Source organism: Oryzias melastigma, linkage group LG6 (genome assembly GCF_002922805.2).
Source record: "Oryzias melastigma strain HK-1 linkage group LG6, ASM292280v2, whole genome shotgun sequence".
Lineage (NCBI taxonomy): Eukaryota > Metazoa > Chordata > Actinopteri > Beloniformes > Adrianichthyidae > Oryzias > Oryzias melastigma.
In genome coordinates, this window is record NC_050517.1 from 6,789,140 (window position 1) to 6,805,862 (window position 16,723).

The window sequence follows — 16,723 nt, forward strand, 5'->3', positions numbered from 1 at the left end:
GAAGTGAAGATCTTCATGGACAGAACTTCCTCCAAAATCCTGATTCTTTCTCCTTCCAGTTCACCAAAGACTCTTTTAGCTAATTCTCCAATGTTTATTGACTGTGATCAATACATTCAATCATTGGTTTCTCAGAGTTCTTGATAAAATAATCAAAGCTAACATCAAAATGCTCTTTCATTGATTTACAATCCTTTCCAACTGCGGTCAAATGAGCCGCCGTTCACATTTCCGTGGTCACATCAAGAAGCTCCGTGGAGTCTGGTGGAGATTTTCCAGCGTTCTCAGTCCTGCTACCGTAAGTATTGGATGAAACTCACACCAAAAATCCAGTGATGCTGATTTGACCACAGAAATGTGAACGGCGGCTCATTTGACTGCAGTCAATGTGAAGATACCATCTTCTCTTCTCCAGAACCTGAACTAGACACTAGGAACAGATGAGGGTTTAGTGCATGTGCAGCAGAGCTGTTGATGGAAAGAAGATCATTCATTCAAACAGAGTCTGTCCAGGACAGTTTGATTGACAGATTTAAAAGGAGAAATACTCAGAAATGCAAAAACAAAATTATTTCTTACTACATTTGTTCTCTTTCAGAAGAAAAAACGCAATAAAGTAACACCGGTATAAGAGACAAGGAAGAGTTAAGTTTTAACACCCTTTGGTGGTGTGCATATATTAACCACTAGTGAGAGACAGGAACCAAAAAAAACCACCACTGTGTCGCTATAATGGAGTGACTGGCCCGTTATATGAAAGAGGCTTTTGACTGTTATGAAATTTACACTATACACAATTAGGGGAACAATAACTTTACAATTTACACAATACGGTACATAATAAACATTCAACTTTTATATTATCAATTTGCAGAGTACTTTCCCGTAACTTTGGGGGGTTCAAAGCATTTTCTCTAACAATTTTCAAGACAGAGCAAAGACTTTACAGAAAAAAACCCTGTCCAAGGAATTAAAAATATTTCTGACAATTATGTAATCTTAAGGAAAACAACTCAATGATTTTTTATAATATAAGGCCAATGTCTAAGTCTCTTTTAATGTAATTCTATCGTTCAGCATTAATGTTTTCTGTTCTGAGGTGACAGAACAACAGTAGAATGTGAAGAAACTTCAGCAGCTCAGTTTTTTTCTGTTTTTTTTGGAACACGATAGATGAAAAACTATATTCACTGAAAAAAATATTTTTTGGTGAAAGAAGCAAAAGCATAAACATTGATATAGAAGATTGTGGTTAAAAATAATCCAAAACATCTTGGTTGTTGTTGTTGTTCATTTGATTATTAAAGCAGTTATTTTGCCCCATATATTGTTTTTAACACAAATTATAATTACATTTACATAATTAAACAAAGTATATTTTATTCTTTTTAACTCATATTTACTTGTCGTTCAGGCCATACCCACATAGATCTCGGCTTCATTTTTACCCTTTTAGTTAAATTAAATATGCATTACAAAAAAAAAATGTATTATTTTTAGAGATGCAGAGCTCCAATGTTTGGTATCTGCTTTTAAAGGATTGGAGTCTGCCGTCCTGGTCTGATGAGAATTATCCTTATTCTAAGAAAAAATCAAAATGTTTTACCTAATTGACAGTCAATTTGTCACAGACAGAGATATGTTCAAATGTTTCCTTTTACTGTTTTTGCTTCTCAAATCATAGAAGATCAATAATATGACTAGCTCAGCTTCGATTGCAGAGGTTGAGTGTTCGCGTCGTGGTAATGGACATGTTTTACTATGCTAAAAAAAAAAAACTTTTCAGTGAATATTATTTAATTCTTGAGTATTAAAATAAAATACAGTTAGTGTTTCTTTTTTGCGTGCAGTGATATTTGTGGGGTTGGGGGGTTATGAAAACTGGTCATTCATGCAATTACGGAGATTACATGTTAAATTATTCACAGACCAATAACCATTCCTTAACAAGTGATAAAATGACAATGACATTATTTAGTTCTTATCCTGAATTGAACTGATTCAAATGCAGACGTATGCATTAACTCTGGCAGCTATTTTCTCTCTCTGTTTTGCCATTGCAGCTGTGTTTTTGTGGAAAATGTGCTTGTAGTCAGCATATGCTTGTAGGAACGCATCAATTTCTGTCACCATGAAGTATGACGCTCTAAAGGTGTTTCCCGTTGCCATGGTGAATCCTAATGTCTTTGCTTCATTGGTCAGGGCTTTTTACGGTTGTGACGCTCGCACCTGATTCTCAGTCCAACGACTCAGAGTTGATTGAATCAACTCTTTTTAGCTGTTCTGAAACCGAAAACTAAATTTGCAAACTTTGAGCCAGTGAACTCAGAGTTCAGGTTTGAACTCTAAATTTGTTAAACCTGCTTCTAGAAACAGGCCCCTGGTCTAATAAAAATGAAAAAAAGACTATCCTTTTATGAAAAATTCAGTCAGTCAGTCATGAAGACATGGGCCAAACCCTGCAGTAAAATGTGCTTGTAGTTTGTGGAAAGTTCAGTGAGCAGGACAATAAACTCATTCTGGCTCCTCAAACAGAATCCCACTGTGTGTGAAGAGTCTACTTGTGAGCTAAACAAGATACTGGTATATCAACAAAAAAGCAATTCATCATAGATGCCTCATTTTTCCATGGCATCCCTCCGCTATATTATTAAAGACATAGAACTCATATTTAATGTTAAAAAGGCCAGGGTTCTTTAAAAAAAAAAAAAAAGTTATGTTCACCAAACAGAATTTTGTTTTATTTTTCGGTTTTACATAAAAACAAAAATGTGATGAGACCAGTGAACCCATTACATTTGTTCTCTGTCCTAAAAAAATGACTGTTGTTTTATTTATCAATGTTTAACTAAAATAGGGAAAATAGATCAAGGAAAGTTTTCGTTTTGCATCTTAAGTGTAAATAAGCATTTCTGTCATTGTTCTGTTGTTTTTTTATCTTAAAAACACTGGCTTTAAAAAGACAAAGTCTTCTTGGTTAATGTGTGTAAAAGCACACACCACATTACAACTATTTCATCAGGGTTTCCTAACCCTGGTCCTCAGGGCACACTGTCCTGCATGTTTTCTATGCCACTCTGCTCAAACACATCAGATGATTGTCAACAACAGGGACTTTATAAAGGCTGCTATTAAAGACAGGTGTCTTTGAGCTGGGACAATAACCAAAATAAATAATTGATTAAATGTTCTGGTTCATGAGTAAAGGGGTCAGCTGAGTGAAGGGCAGATTAGGACAGAAGAAAGGAGAAAAGCTCAGCAATATAGAGGAGACCGGACAGGTATGAAGGTTGTGCCAAGGTTGTGGATAGCTTTCAAGGTGAACAGTGGGAGCTTGTAGTCTATTTTAAATTTGACCAGCAGCTACTGGAGCTACTGGAGCTGCTGTAGTGTCTGCGTAGTGCAGTGAAATAAGGGGGTGGTTGTGGTTATCCGAGCGGCTGAGTTCTGGACCACTTGAAGTTTGTTTATGGATTTGTAGTAAAGGACAAAGAGAAGTGAACGGAAATAGTCAACAGCTGAAAAAGAAGACTATGGACCAGAATGGAGACAGCATGGGGTGAGAAAGGGACAGAGATGAACGATAACTTCCAGATGGAACCTGGACTCTTATGTTGGATGGGGGTGACTATGGATAAAGAGAGAAAAGTTCTGTTTTGTCACCAAGTTTAAGAAACTCATAGAAAAACCAAGATGTAACTACTGAGAGACAACTGGTGAGTCATGGAAGTGAGGGGGGGCTTCAGTTGAAGGATGGAGTTGGGTGTTGGTGATTGAGGTGGATATTAGGATGTTATAGGACAAGATCATTGGTGATTTAATGAAGGCAGTTTCAATAGTTTTACTGGGATTAAAACGTAACAGAAATGGGTTATTGAAACAGTTCAGGGTGAAATAGGACTGACATTGGTTGGCTATTTTTTTAATGAATAACCAGATCAGAGATGGAAAAAATGCGCCTTAAAGTTTGTTAGATTAGAACCAGCTTTTAATTTTGGCGTGATGGCTGCAGTTTCAAAGACTGGAGGAACGATTCCAGTAGATAGAGATGAATTTATGAGGAACAGATGAGGGAGAGCACACATGGGAGGTGTGATCAAATCAACGTTGAACATAGGTCTGACATGTGGAGATTTGCAGGTGAAATCTGGGATTGTAGAAAGGGTCTGAGGGATGGAGAAAGGCAGAGAGTGAGAGATCTGGAGAAGAGGGTTGACAGATCAGGGGTGAAGTTGGTGACTGAAAATAAATATATTGGTTATATGTGAGAAAGCAGAGAGTCAAAGGTTTGGAAGTGTTTAAGTAATAAAATCAGGGAAAGAGTTGGGTTCATTTGTGTTAATGAGGGTGGAGCAGTAAACTGATTACGCTTAAGTGATTTACAGTTGTAAAGTGTTGCATATCAACACAAAACTGCTTTTCTCAGCTTTGAGAATCCATTAGAATTGTATTATTTGTTTAACTGGTTTGAGAGTTAGAGTGATTAAAAGAGCACCAACAGTGGGGCTAAAGCTTTGTTTTTAAAAGTTGAAGTAAAAACTGAAAAACTAAGCATTTTCCCACTAAGATCAACTCAAAAATAATGTTAAATGGCAACATAATAGTAGAAGTATGTGTAAAACTACAACACCTTTCTCAACTATAAAAGGCATTTTCCTTTGTCATGTGAAGCTTCACCAGGAATTGTTTTTAATAATGTAGTTGTGCTTTAAAGTTTATATACCCTGGGAAAAAAAATCTGTTTCATGGTAAATTTTCATAGAATATGAATGATGACACATTTTTTTCCACTCATAGTTAGTGGTTGGGTGAAGCCATTTTTTGTCAAAAATTCTGTTTACCCTTTTTAAATTATAATGACAACATAAACTCCTAACAGACCTTATATCCTTCATCCAGTGCTGGACTGACATTTCTGGATCTTGAGTGATGGGTAAGCTGTCAAAAGAACTGAGCTGTATAAAACAGGAAAGGGATAAAATAAGATATCCAAGGAACTGAGAAAGCTAGTCAGCAGTATTCAAACTTTGATCAAGAAGTGGAAAGGGAGGACCTCTGCTGAAACCAAACCATGGTCACAAATATTTCTGCCACAACTGCCAGAAGAATCGTTAGAGATGCAAAGAAAAAACAACAAGTATCCTCAGCTGTGATCCAGGACTCTGAAAAAGTGGTATAGGTGCTTCAAGATGTACAATAAGAAGGCACCTGAAGAAAAATGGGCTGCATGGTCGAGTCCCCAGAAGTAAACCTTTTTTTTCCCTAAATGCCACAAAAAAGCTCACTTATGATACACCAAAGAGCATAAAGACAAACCTCCAAACTTCTGGACTTAAGTCATTTGGAGCAATGAGATCAAGATTGACCTTTTCAGTCACAACCATAAAAGCCACATCTGGAGAGGAGTCAACAAGGACTATGATGAAACTAACACTATTCCTACTGTGAAACACGGAGACAGATCGTTGATGGTTTGGGATGTGTGAACTGCAAAGACACAAGAAATTTAGATAAAATTGATAGTAAGATGAATGCGGCACGTTAAAGGTGCAACAGGTGGTCCGTACGGATGACTAGCCACAGTTCGCCACACCTCAGATCTCTCCCCCAAAGAGAAAATACAAGGACTAGGGAATGATGATTTAAGTAATTTGGGAAGTTTCTAATATCATGATTTTTAAAACTGTTAACATTATTGCTTAACAATAGATGGCTTCATCAAACCATTAACCATCAGTAGGAAAAGTTTTTGTGTTATCATTTATATTCAACGAAGGAAAGCCTAAAATTCAACATTTATTCAAAGGAATGTAAATGTATGAGTACAACTTAAAAACTGATTCTAAGGAAAATCTTAAATTTACATCACATATTCAAGTCATCACATATCGAGTCTGGACTACTTTGAAGAAACAAAGACTTGATTCTGCATAATGGATGCTTATATCCGTGTTTTTAAAATTTGCATTTATTATTTCTCTTACTGTCTAACTGGTGGCATTACTCTTTACTTGCAGTAAAGTATGTGAAGCCAGTTGCTCGTCAGCTATATTTTGTCCTATTGTAAACCAGACTACATTCTAGTTGGTCTATTTTCAAACAGGTACTTCTGTTTTCTTATGCTATGAATCAGTTTTTCCTTTAATAAAATAAATATGTATATATTAACCTCAATAGATTCTTACGAATTCAACTGGCAAATTAAAGAATAACTAGGTACTTGGGACCAATATCAGACAATTTTTGATGTGATTGGCCTTGATCAGAGCCAATCACAAAAAAGTGTACATACTCCTGTATTAAAACAAGTTTTTGTGTGTACAAGAATAAAAACACTCCTTGACATTTAGCAATTTGTAAATTATCTTTTGTTTAAATAAAGTTGTAAGTAAACACTTTTTCAAATTCCCCAATGACTTGTTCAAAACTGCAACTAGCTGGAAATTTTCCAACTATTTCTGTTGTTGCTAAAGACTTTGACATGTCCCAAAGGGCCCCTATTTTGGTTCCTTTATAACCCAAAAGGGGTCTCAGAAGAAAATGTATGGGAACCACTGGTCTTCACACACACGGCAGAGAGTCAGATCAGTGATGCAGACAGCAATGTACAGTAATAAAGATGCATACAGTCCAGTCGCCTGATGTGGGATTGATTGCTGTTTTTCCATCCATCAAAAACAATAATTAAATGGATGAGTAAAATATTTTATCTTTGGTATTTAATCAAGGCAAACAAACAAATGTAAGAAAAACATTAACTAACAGATTGAGTAAAAACCGCTTCCTGTAAAACCAGTGTGGTTTCTTTGCTGAAATCAGGAAGTTGACTGTCTGGTAGCTGAATATCAGTCGTGTCTGCACTGATCTTTTCCATCTGAGGCTGTGATACCATTCTTCCTGCAGGTTAATCATTTACAGAGGGTTTAGCCTCCAATATAATTTCCAGTCAGTGAGCTTTCTATGTATTAATAGTAACTACATTACATCCAGAATTAAAAAACTCAGAAAAAGGATATCTCAAAGAAAATCTAAAAATTCAAAGATAGATTAATAGTAGATCAAACCATGTTAAACTGTAAATCAAATTGTGAAAAGAAATCGAACTCTTTCAGTATTTTGTCAAGTTCTATACCGTTTCTTGTTGATTTATTTGACCCTGATTGCATTTTTCTCAAAATAAATTTCCTACACAAGAAACAAAAAGTCTGAGTTACAACAGAACTACCCTCACAGATTAAGCTCTTAGTGGGAAAACACTGTGGCAGCAGGCCACTGGGAGACTGTGACTGTAATCTTTCTGATTACTCTACCAGTCCCAGACCACCAGTCAAAAAGACTTCTATTTTTTTCCACAGATCACAACCAGATGAAAAGAATCTTTTCTTTAGCAATCTGCACTGCCCTACATGCTATATATTCTATAAGCCACTTACTTCTAAACAATATTATGCACATTTTTTTAACAAAACATCTACAAGAATAGAATAAAGACAGACTAGAACCCAAAAAAATCAAGTTCTTGTAACTTTGCATGTTTTAAAATTTGTCCTGCATTATCCTACAAACAGTAAACATATTAATTTTTATTTTTTTTGACAAGACCAGAGACAAACGTATCTGCATTCCATTTTTTTTTCCATGACCTGCAGAAAACTGTCTGAGCATGTCTGAGCAGATGGTTGACTGCTCTATGCAAGCAACTTAAAGACCCGCACCAATGAAAATGGCGTTTTCCACCTGTTCTTGTAGCATTTTTTTGATAATGGAGGACATGTATAAAATAATTTGAGCTTCAACCTGTATTTCTAAGTATTTCTTTATTCAAATTTTGATGAATCAGTAGCAGATTACAATTTGTCAGTTGAAAAAGCTCCCAGTTGTGAGGCAGCAACTCAAATGGGCAGGCCACAAGCTCCACTTCCTTCTGATGCATCGACTTGCAAATTAATAGATCCATTGATGTCTTCGATTCCTGAACCTACCTGACCAAAACTGTATGACTGGACAACTCCGATATTGCTTGCCTTTTTTGTTTTACCGCTAATGCTAGCTTGGGGTTGTGAGCAGCAGGAAGCTAGCGGGGGAACGCGTAAACAAAAGGGGATGTCAGTGGAGGTTAACTTCCACTCCAACAGTGCCCACCGACAGCAAACTTCTACTGAACTCCTACGTTCTGAACAAACTGTGACCAAGAAAACGACACAGGCTTTTTTATTTTTGCTAAAAATTGTCATCATAATTTAAAGATCACTCAGAACACTTTTGCATTAGATCTAAAGATGAATAGAGTGAGACTTAAAAGCATGGATTAGAACAAAGTTATTTTTTATTTAAAATTTTGTTATTTAAGTAGAAAAAAACATGTAATTAACAACTTGGTTCAATGCGTTAAAGAAGGAAAATGTCTTTATTTACATGCTTTCTGAGTCTAAAAAACAGTTTCAAAATATGTCCTAAATACAAGATAAACAACAAACTTTACTCCACACCAGGGAAGTCAAACTAAATCCCACAGGGGGCAAAAATCCAAAACACACAGTGGGTCGTGGGCCGAACCGGACATTTCTTGAATACATAAAAAAAAAAATACTTTAAACCTTTAAAACGTAACCTTTTAAAAGCATATACATGAATAAAAACAGACATGTTATTCCATAATAAATCAACCTAAACCTTAAATAACTTTCAATATTTTGCTCTCCATAAAATACATATTCTGTCAAAATTGGGATGTTAAAAGTTAGCATCGGCCCATGAATAATAATAATAATATAAAATGATCTGGAGGGCCAAATATAAATACCCTGAGGACCTTGACATGTGCTTTATATTGTCATATTTATGACATATCTTTTTAAAGTTATTAAGCAAACCACCACAGGTTGGGGTGGACTTGAATACACACAATAAATAATTAGGCTAAACTGCCAGCCTGTGGTAGCTGGACTCCCTGCTATAAGAGGATCCAGAACTCTTCTGAGATGAGCAGCAGACATGACACAAAATCTTCTGATCGACAGCAGAACAGCAACCAAAAACCAACAGTTACTTTCAAAACTCCTCCAACCAATTACTGTGACATTGATATGAATTGTATGAGAGTCAAGCAACAGACTCCTAAGTATTGAGATGCCAAAGCAAACATTTGCTGAGAGCTCAGTAAAGTAGCTGGTGAGTCTCTGGGTGGTGTGCGGGAGTTTTCAAGTACATTTAAGGAAATTGAAACCCGAATTAAATATCTCAATAAAGTGGGAGCAAATTTGTTACATCGACATTCCTTATTCTGTTGTAATTAGAAATACTGAAGTTATTCACCAGTGTAGTTGGTGGGTATTCCACCCGCAATAATAATAGGCACCACACAATTAAATGTTTGATTTTACAAAAGCACAAGAGTTTGCAAACTATTCCACAAATGTTTACGGGGCTCTACGGGGAAATGACAGCAAATTGATCTAAAATGAACGTCCTTACGAACAGTTTTGAGGATGTTTACCGAAGCGTTGTCGTCAAAATTGCAAAAAGGGCGTGTTAGTAAGTGCGGCTAACTGTTAGCAGGCTGCAGCGATGCTAAACTTACACAGCTAGCATTCTCCGGGCTCCGAAAACTTCCCAACACACGTAACCGGAGACACCGGGATGAAATGACAAGCCCACCTCACCAAAACGGCGTGAGGGGTGATGTCGAGGTGAATTTCTAATACGTTCACTGTTCCTATTTTGAGTCAGGACCGTAGAAGGAGTCTGCGTTTGAGAGTCTCAAATGAGCGGAAGTTGAGCTAAAAATAAGAGAAGCAGAAACGGCTGTCTTGTGGCCTAGCTTTTCTTCCTATTTCATTTTTATCTCCGGACCAGACCGAAAGGTTGAACTCTAAGGACCCTAAAATCCTGGCCCAGGTCATCCCCGATTAGGTTTAGCTTCAAACAATCGCTTTATTACCTTTTCCTCATCGGGTAGCTGCTCCTCATGATCCGCCATCTTTTCTTCCGGCACAACCAGCTTGTCAGAGCTTCGTGACGTCACCGCATGGGTGGATCCCAAGAGTTCAACGCGCAGCATCACCGTTGTCGGCGCGCGGACGTAGAGCGCTCTGCTGGTTTTGTTTTGGAAAATAAATGCAATTTAGATGTGTTAACAATAATAATAATAATGCGATTAAATATTCATAATCTATGCTTCTGAGAACATTCTATTGAGACAACCATTCATTTTTTGAATACTCCGAAACACAGATATTTTTGAACCATTTACAAAAACGTCCCCTAGCTCTCTTTCTAGAGATTACATAACATTTGGAATCCCTTTACCAAACAAAAATGAAAAACTTTGTTGTAATTTAACTCTCTGCCTGGTAAAACGCTTTAAGTGTTGGGGGGAAAAAACAAATTTTTATTTTGATTTTGGAAAAGTGGAAAATCCTTGAACTATATGAAAGCACATATTTGTTATAAAAAAATCATGTAATTGTTTAAAAAAAAAAAGATACGTTAATTTGAGCTCAAATGTTGTTTTAGCCATTTTATCCAAGCATAAGGACGTTTTCTATGCTTTTATGCAACAAGAAGATGGCGCTTTAAAAGGGCTAGAACAGCGTTTTGGATACGCAGTTAGTACGCTATAAAACTCTGCTTTTTACACCGGTCTTGGGACAACTTCGGACTATGAAAGTACAGACAATACAGACATTTACTGAATGTAACAATTACAGTTTTCAGAGTGAGTGAATGTACCAGGACTGACGTTACCACCCTTATCAATTTTGATTGGTCCTTCGTGCTAGCCCCGCCCCACAAGAGGGCCAAAAGTACTAAAACTGAAATTTTCAAATTCGAAAATGGAAAAAAAAGAGTTACAAAAAACCAGTTCTGAGTTTTTAAAACCTAAAAAAACATAACATTTGAAGCTGAAATTGATTAAGTTTATTTTAGAATAGCAAAACGCTTGGGATTTTTTTTTTTTTTTTGGCCAAACACCAATATTATTTTCAATTTGTTTTATTTGGGTTTTAAATAATATTGGCCTCAATATAGCTCCATAAAAATGTATTTTTGTCTGATGTTTCTGCTTGTAGTGTCCAGTAGGGGGCAGTGTATGATGAACAAGAAACAATGTTTTTGACTGTGAAAAGAAGACAACGTTTCAGGAAGAAGTCAAACACTGTTGGAGTGTGTTAACAGAGAACTCTGATGAAGAGTACGGAGCGTCAAAAGGCTGGGTCTCTATGTGTTCCTCAGGCTGTGCTTCAGCGTCTACTCTCAGGTGCGATCCCACAACTGAGCGGCACGCGGGCTTTGACCTGCTCCGTTTCCGCCCTGGGCCGATTCACCCCTCCTTAGACGACCTGGTTGTCCCGGGCTCCCCCAGAAAGACCATATCGATACCGAACTGAGTGTGGACCCCCGATCAGCATAGTCCACTGCAGCTCAGAGCTCCTGAGCTCCAACCATCCTCCAGCCTCAGCCTCCATGACACTTGGATTACAGGCGCGCGCCATCACACCCGGCGGGAAACTCTCCACAAATCAGCTCTTTGACCAAGACGGTCGTCTGTCACATATGAGAGAAGCTTCTAGAAATAAATCCTCAGAGTTTCTGTTGTTATCAGCTTTATCAAATTATATTTTAAAATTAGAAGGAAAAAAACAAATTTCTGTAGGTTTTTCATTACTTTCAATCATTTTATTATTATTTAACACAAACATCAACATGACAAAAGCCAAAAACACAAAAAAGACAAAACAAAGAACCTTAAATGAGTAAAGACAAGAGTTTGGCGAGGTGTTTGATGGAGCGGTTCGATGAATGTGTTGTCTTGTTGTGGGGTGGAGCATGCTGTTTGGGTCTCTGCAGGAGCTTTGAACCAGAGCAGCATAGTCCTGGTCCACTAGCTTCAGCATGTCCTGTTGTCCCCGGTGCTTCGTTAGGAGGCCATCAATGACCTCCTTCATGGGAGCAGGCCAGCGTGGATGGTCCAACACCAGACAGAAGGGGCAATGGTGATGGAGCTGCATCTTCTGAAACAAACACAAAGTTAAGTAAGTGTTACAACGATAATCAATAGTACGTAGGGGGAAAGGAAAAACAGCAAACTAAAGCAGCAAATCATTTTCTCTTCTCTAGACAAACAGAAGAGTCACTATTTGTTTTTGCTTGTTAGAATATTTACTCATTGTGGTTTGTTTTGTGGTTGAACAGTTTGATGTTTAACTGGAGAGTCAGCAGCTGAGAGGAGATCCTGGCTGGTGTCTCCAGCTTGGAGTGAGTGGGCTGGAGTGTCCGTACTGGGATGATGAAGAGCAGGGTACTTGCCCTCACCCATGGCCCGTTCAGACGCTGAACTGAGGTCCACAATCAGAGCTGGATCGAAGACAGCAGGGAGGCGAACAGCAGACAGCTTCAGCTCCACCAGACGCTGGAAGTTCCACCGAGCCACACCGGTCATGCCCTGTGCCTGAAACAGTGACCCACTGAGCCTGGTGGAAGTGGTAGCCTTCCTGCTGGGATGTTCCTCTGATGGGGATCCACACAGGAACCGGGACTCTTTCCCCTGGTACGTGGTTCAGCTGCAGAGTTCCTCTGTGGCGATACAAGATACCTCCTTCTACCTCAGGATGGCTCAGACAGCCTCACAGGATGTGGACCAGCTAAATCCACCAAACCTTCAGCATAGAGGGCTTAAAGAGGGGAACCGTTTGGGTCACTCGCCAGGTGGAAATGCTGGACAACCTGCTCCACTCTCTTAATGAGCTCTTAGATGTGGTATCCTGATCCTGCAGTGTTGACGGATGTGCTGCTTTGCTGGATTCGGGGGAGGAATTTCACAGAACCTGTGGGTGTCACTGAGCGTCTGCAGGTCCTCCTGATCCACCACAGAGAAGGCAGCAGAGAGGAACCGGGGGGGCCTCTGACACACATTCATGGAGGAAGCACCTAATGCAGTGAAACAAGTCCAACTTTATGGTGATGTCAGAGTTGTAGTGGGACCTGGACGGGCAGGAGTTGACCAGGCGTCCTGTCGTTGCCTCAGCAATGATAGCATCTGTCATTTTCCAGAACCTTCAGCTAAGATGTTCTCCAGCACGTGTTTATCTCACAACAAAGGCTGCACAGCAGTCCCATAAAACGTGATAGAGACTAATATTAAGAATGTGCAGTGTCTCTTTGCAATTACTGTTTCTCATTATTATTGTTTTATTGGTGATGATTGTGTGTTTGAATTAGGGCTGCCACAAACGATTATTTTAATAATAAATATTCTTACAATCGGGTCATGCATAAAGTGGATGTAAAGCAGACATCTTAACCATCATTAGCTTTAAACTAACTAAAAATAAAGACAATTAGGATGATACTTTATTAAACTTTAATGAATCGTGCAGCCTCTGTCCTTCATTAGTTTCTGGGATTAAAACCAGATTAAATCAAATGAGGTCGACATCTGATCAAAAGGAACTATTTTTCTCAAAAGATAAAGTTTGGATCTCATTGTTTCTAAGATAATTAGAAAAGTTGCATTACACGCAGTAAAACTCTTGTGAATGCTTTTTATTTAAAGTATTCACATTAATTGCTGAAGGGATTTACTGAAAATACAAAAGCTATTTACAAAATATTAAGCTTGCTAAAAAACTAGAAATTTCATTAAAGAACTATGAAAGAGCGCTGAAGTTGACGTAAATTTCTGAACAATTTGTAGTAAAATTGCTTAAAAATCCCTAATACATGCAAAAATGCAAAAATATTTACAGTTTTTCTCAATCGCTTTGTTGCGTTTCTCAGATCAGAATTGAAATTCTCATAACTATTAGTTCAACCTCCACAACACTTAGGCATTTGAGCACATCATAGTAGCAATTGCTCCTCTCTCTGAACAAACTGCAAATGATTTTGGACATGAATCAGTTGCTTTCATACATTTCTCTGCTGTTTTTTGACATTTCTATTTGCATATGTCAGGTCAGTCAAAATTAATTATACTTATGGATGCTGAATAGTCGTTCTCAATAAAACTAATAGTCTTACTTTCATTGCTTGAGTCATTACACACAAAATTGTTGAACTAGTTATCAAATGTCAAATATTAGCCATCTGTCAAGCAAATTCTGTAGCTCCCTTTATCATGTTATCCTGTAAAAGGTGTCTCCTAAATTGAACAATTGATCTCTGGTGAATTTCAGCTGTCACTCAGGAGGAGGATGCAGCATGTGACGACATCCCAGCAGAGTCCTGCAGAGCATGGATTCACCACTCCAGGAGATACTTTCCTCGCTGCATTGCGAGGGATAACATCCGTTGTGATGTAGATGAAAATATGTGTCCAGACAGACAGGAACGTCTGGATGTTCCAGAATGATTTACTGTACTGTTACATGTGCTGTATGTTGTTCACAGCTCTACCAAAAGGGTGATTTGATATTTACAGTTTTTCTCAGTCACTTTTGGTGCGTTTCTCAGAACACTATTAACATTTGCACAGCAGTTAGTGCATTTCTCAAAACAATCAGTGCAAACTGCAAAACCTCGTGGATATCCTGCAAAAGCACGTCACATGCTCAGAATCGATTATCCATTCCTCAAAAGCAAGTATTCATGTCAATGGAACTGTCAGTGCCATCAAAATGAAAAGTCTTGACACCATCTTTATGAACAAGATAGTCAAATGGCTTTGTCATGTTTTCACTATGACAGTTTATAATTTCAGTGTTTTCATTGCAAAAATATTTGGTGACACCGGAAAATGCTCCAGACAGCACTATGGCCTACTTGTACAGACATGAATACAGGCATGAATTCAATTCATTTTTTGTAAATATTAGATCTAATTTAGCAAATGAAATGATAAAAAAGCAGAAAAATGGGAATGACAATTATAAAGGGGAGAATAAGGTGATGCAGTCGATGTTTGTTTCTAAAGTGAATGAACAAGAAATATCTGTGGAGAACATTAAAAAACAAGACATCGACTGATAGTGATGGCCTTGATATGAAAATGATCAAAATGACTATAGATTGTTTAGTCAGACCTTTATGTTATGTTTTTAATCTCTCATTTAAAACGGGTATCTTTCCTGATGGTATGAAAACTGCTAAAGTTATTCCATTTTTCAAGTCAGGTGACAAACATTGTTTCAATAACTACAGGTCAATCTCATTACTTTCACCGTTTTCTAAAATCTTAGAAAAACTGTTAAAAGATTAAATAGTTAAAAATACAATATTAAATAACAGTCAATATGGTTTTCACTCAAATCGTTCTACAGCCTTTTCAATGATGAAAATAACTGAAGACATATCAACACAATTGATGAAAAAGAAATTACAATAGGAGTGTTTATTGATTAAAAGAAAGCGTTTGACACTATTGACCATTCCATTTTAATCTCAAAGTTATACTCTTTTGGTATAAGAGGTGTGGCCCTTAACTGGCTGACTAGTTATTTGAACAAAAGACAACAATATGTACAGTTTGCAGGTCATACTTCAAAACGCATGAACATTGAATATGGTGTTCCACAAGGATCAATTTTGGGTCCAATTCTTTTTATTTTATATATAAATTAGTTCTGAAGATTTAAATCATAGAAGGAGATTTGATTTCAAGTTCCCAGTTGTTCGCACCACTTTAAAACAAATGTGTTTTTCTTTTTTCTGTGTTAAACTTGGGAACTTACCAAAAAATGATTTCAAAGTTGTACAAATATTCTCCAATTTAGGAATATTTTTAGGAGAATTAAAATGGGAAGTTATGTCAAAAACAGTTGATTTCATCTTCTGAGTTAATTTTTATTTATTTATTTATTTATTTATTGTTTGTTTGTTTGTTTGATTATATTGTTTTGCTTGTGAATGGCCAACGGCGGGGCCATCTGAATAGTATATTATAGTATATTTGTTTATATATACACGAGTATTTTGATTTAGCAGGGGCAGACACAAAATAAGAACATTGTTCTTCCATCTGCTCCTTTTCATTCTTGAAGTTGTAGGTCTGTGTTGTATTCTGTATTTGATTTTGTGTTTTTGATGTTCCGAAAGGAAACAAATAAGAAGAAAGAAAGAAACTTCTACTTTTTCTTATGTGGTTTTTTTGGCTGATGGAAAGCAGCATTAAGGTGCTTTACTGCCACCTAATGGTGTATCCGTCAAATATGTGTCAAGTAAATCTAAAAGAAAGACAATTAAATGTAATGAACAGCAGCTGTGTCTCCTGCAGGATGAACCTTTTTAAGCTCCTCTTGTTGGTTGAGTTCTCATTCAGTGTCTGACAAGATGGGAGCTGAGTCAGTTTTGGTCCTTGTTGTTCTGGCTGTTTGCTTTGGCAATGGTATGTTCTTTTAGTTTTTATATCAGTAGAGGCAAGGATGGTGACAGTGGTTTTTGTGGGGCTACTTTATTTAATAAAAAGAAAATGTTTTTTTTTTCACAGCTTTAGGTTTGCCAGTTGAGAGAAAAAGCCAGAATGCTGATAATGAACTGCTGGGGACAGAAAATGGTGAGAAAAATTAAACTTGTTAATCTTTGCTACAGAATCTCATGTTACTCCTGTTCTTTTATGCCTCAGGAATCTCTTCAAGTAACAGCCTTGGTCTCCTGCAGTCAATGGGTTCTAGTGTCAATGTTGATGAAGGTGAGAAAAATAATTGTAAAAAAAAAATCTGGATAACTTTGATTCAAAATAAAATGATCACTTGAAGGTAATGAGTTTGTTTTCTTTTAGTTCAAA

General features: G+C 37.2%; 1 protein-coding gene and 2 long non-coding RNA genes across 3 annotated transcripts in view; 2 read left to right on the plus strand and 1 right to left on the minus strand.

The window, feature by feature from the left end:
* The window catches only part of LOC112139210 (capping actin protein of muscle Z-line subunit alpha 2), a 27,698-nt gene extending 17,607 nt beyond the window's left edge, over positions 1 to 10,091 (minus strand). The window contains exon 1 of the mRNA XM_024261940.2: positions 9,941 to 10,091. Coding sequence (XP_024117708.1) covers positions 9,941 to 10,060 — 120 coding nt within the window. The 5' untranslated portion in view covers positions 10,061 to 10,091. The remainder of the gene's footprint in view (positions 1 to 9,940) is intronic.
* Positions 10,092 to 10,930: 839 nt separating this feature from the next.
* Positions 10,931 to 13,138, plus strand: LOC112139211. The gene is made up of 2 exons (XR_002917946.2): positions 10,931 to 12,035; positions 12,196 to 13,138. It is a non-coding gene; the product is annotated as an uncharacterized LOC112139211 (long non-coding RNA).
* A 3,063-nt stretch (positions 13,139 to 16,201) lies between these two features.
* LOC112139197 lies at positions 16,202 to 16,626 on the plus strand. The gene is made up of 3 exons (XR_002917943.2): positions 16,202 to 16,324; positions 16,427 to 16,492; positions 16,562 to 16,626. It is a non-coding gene; the product is annotated as an uncharacterized LOC112139197 (long non-coding RNA).
* The last annotated feature ends 97 nt before the right edge of the window (positions 16,627 to 16,723 follow it).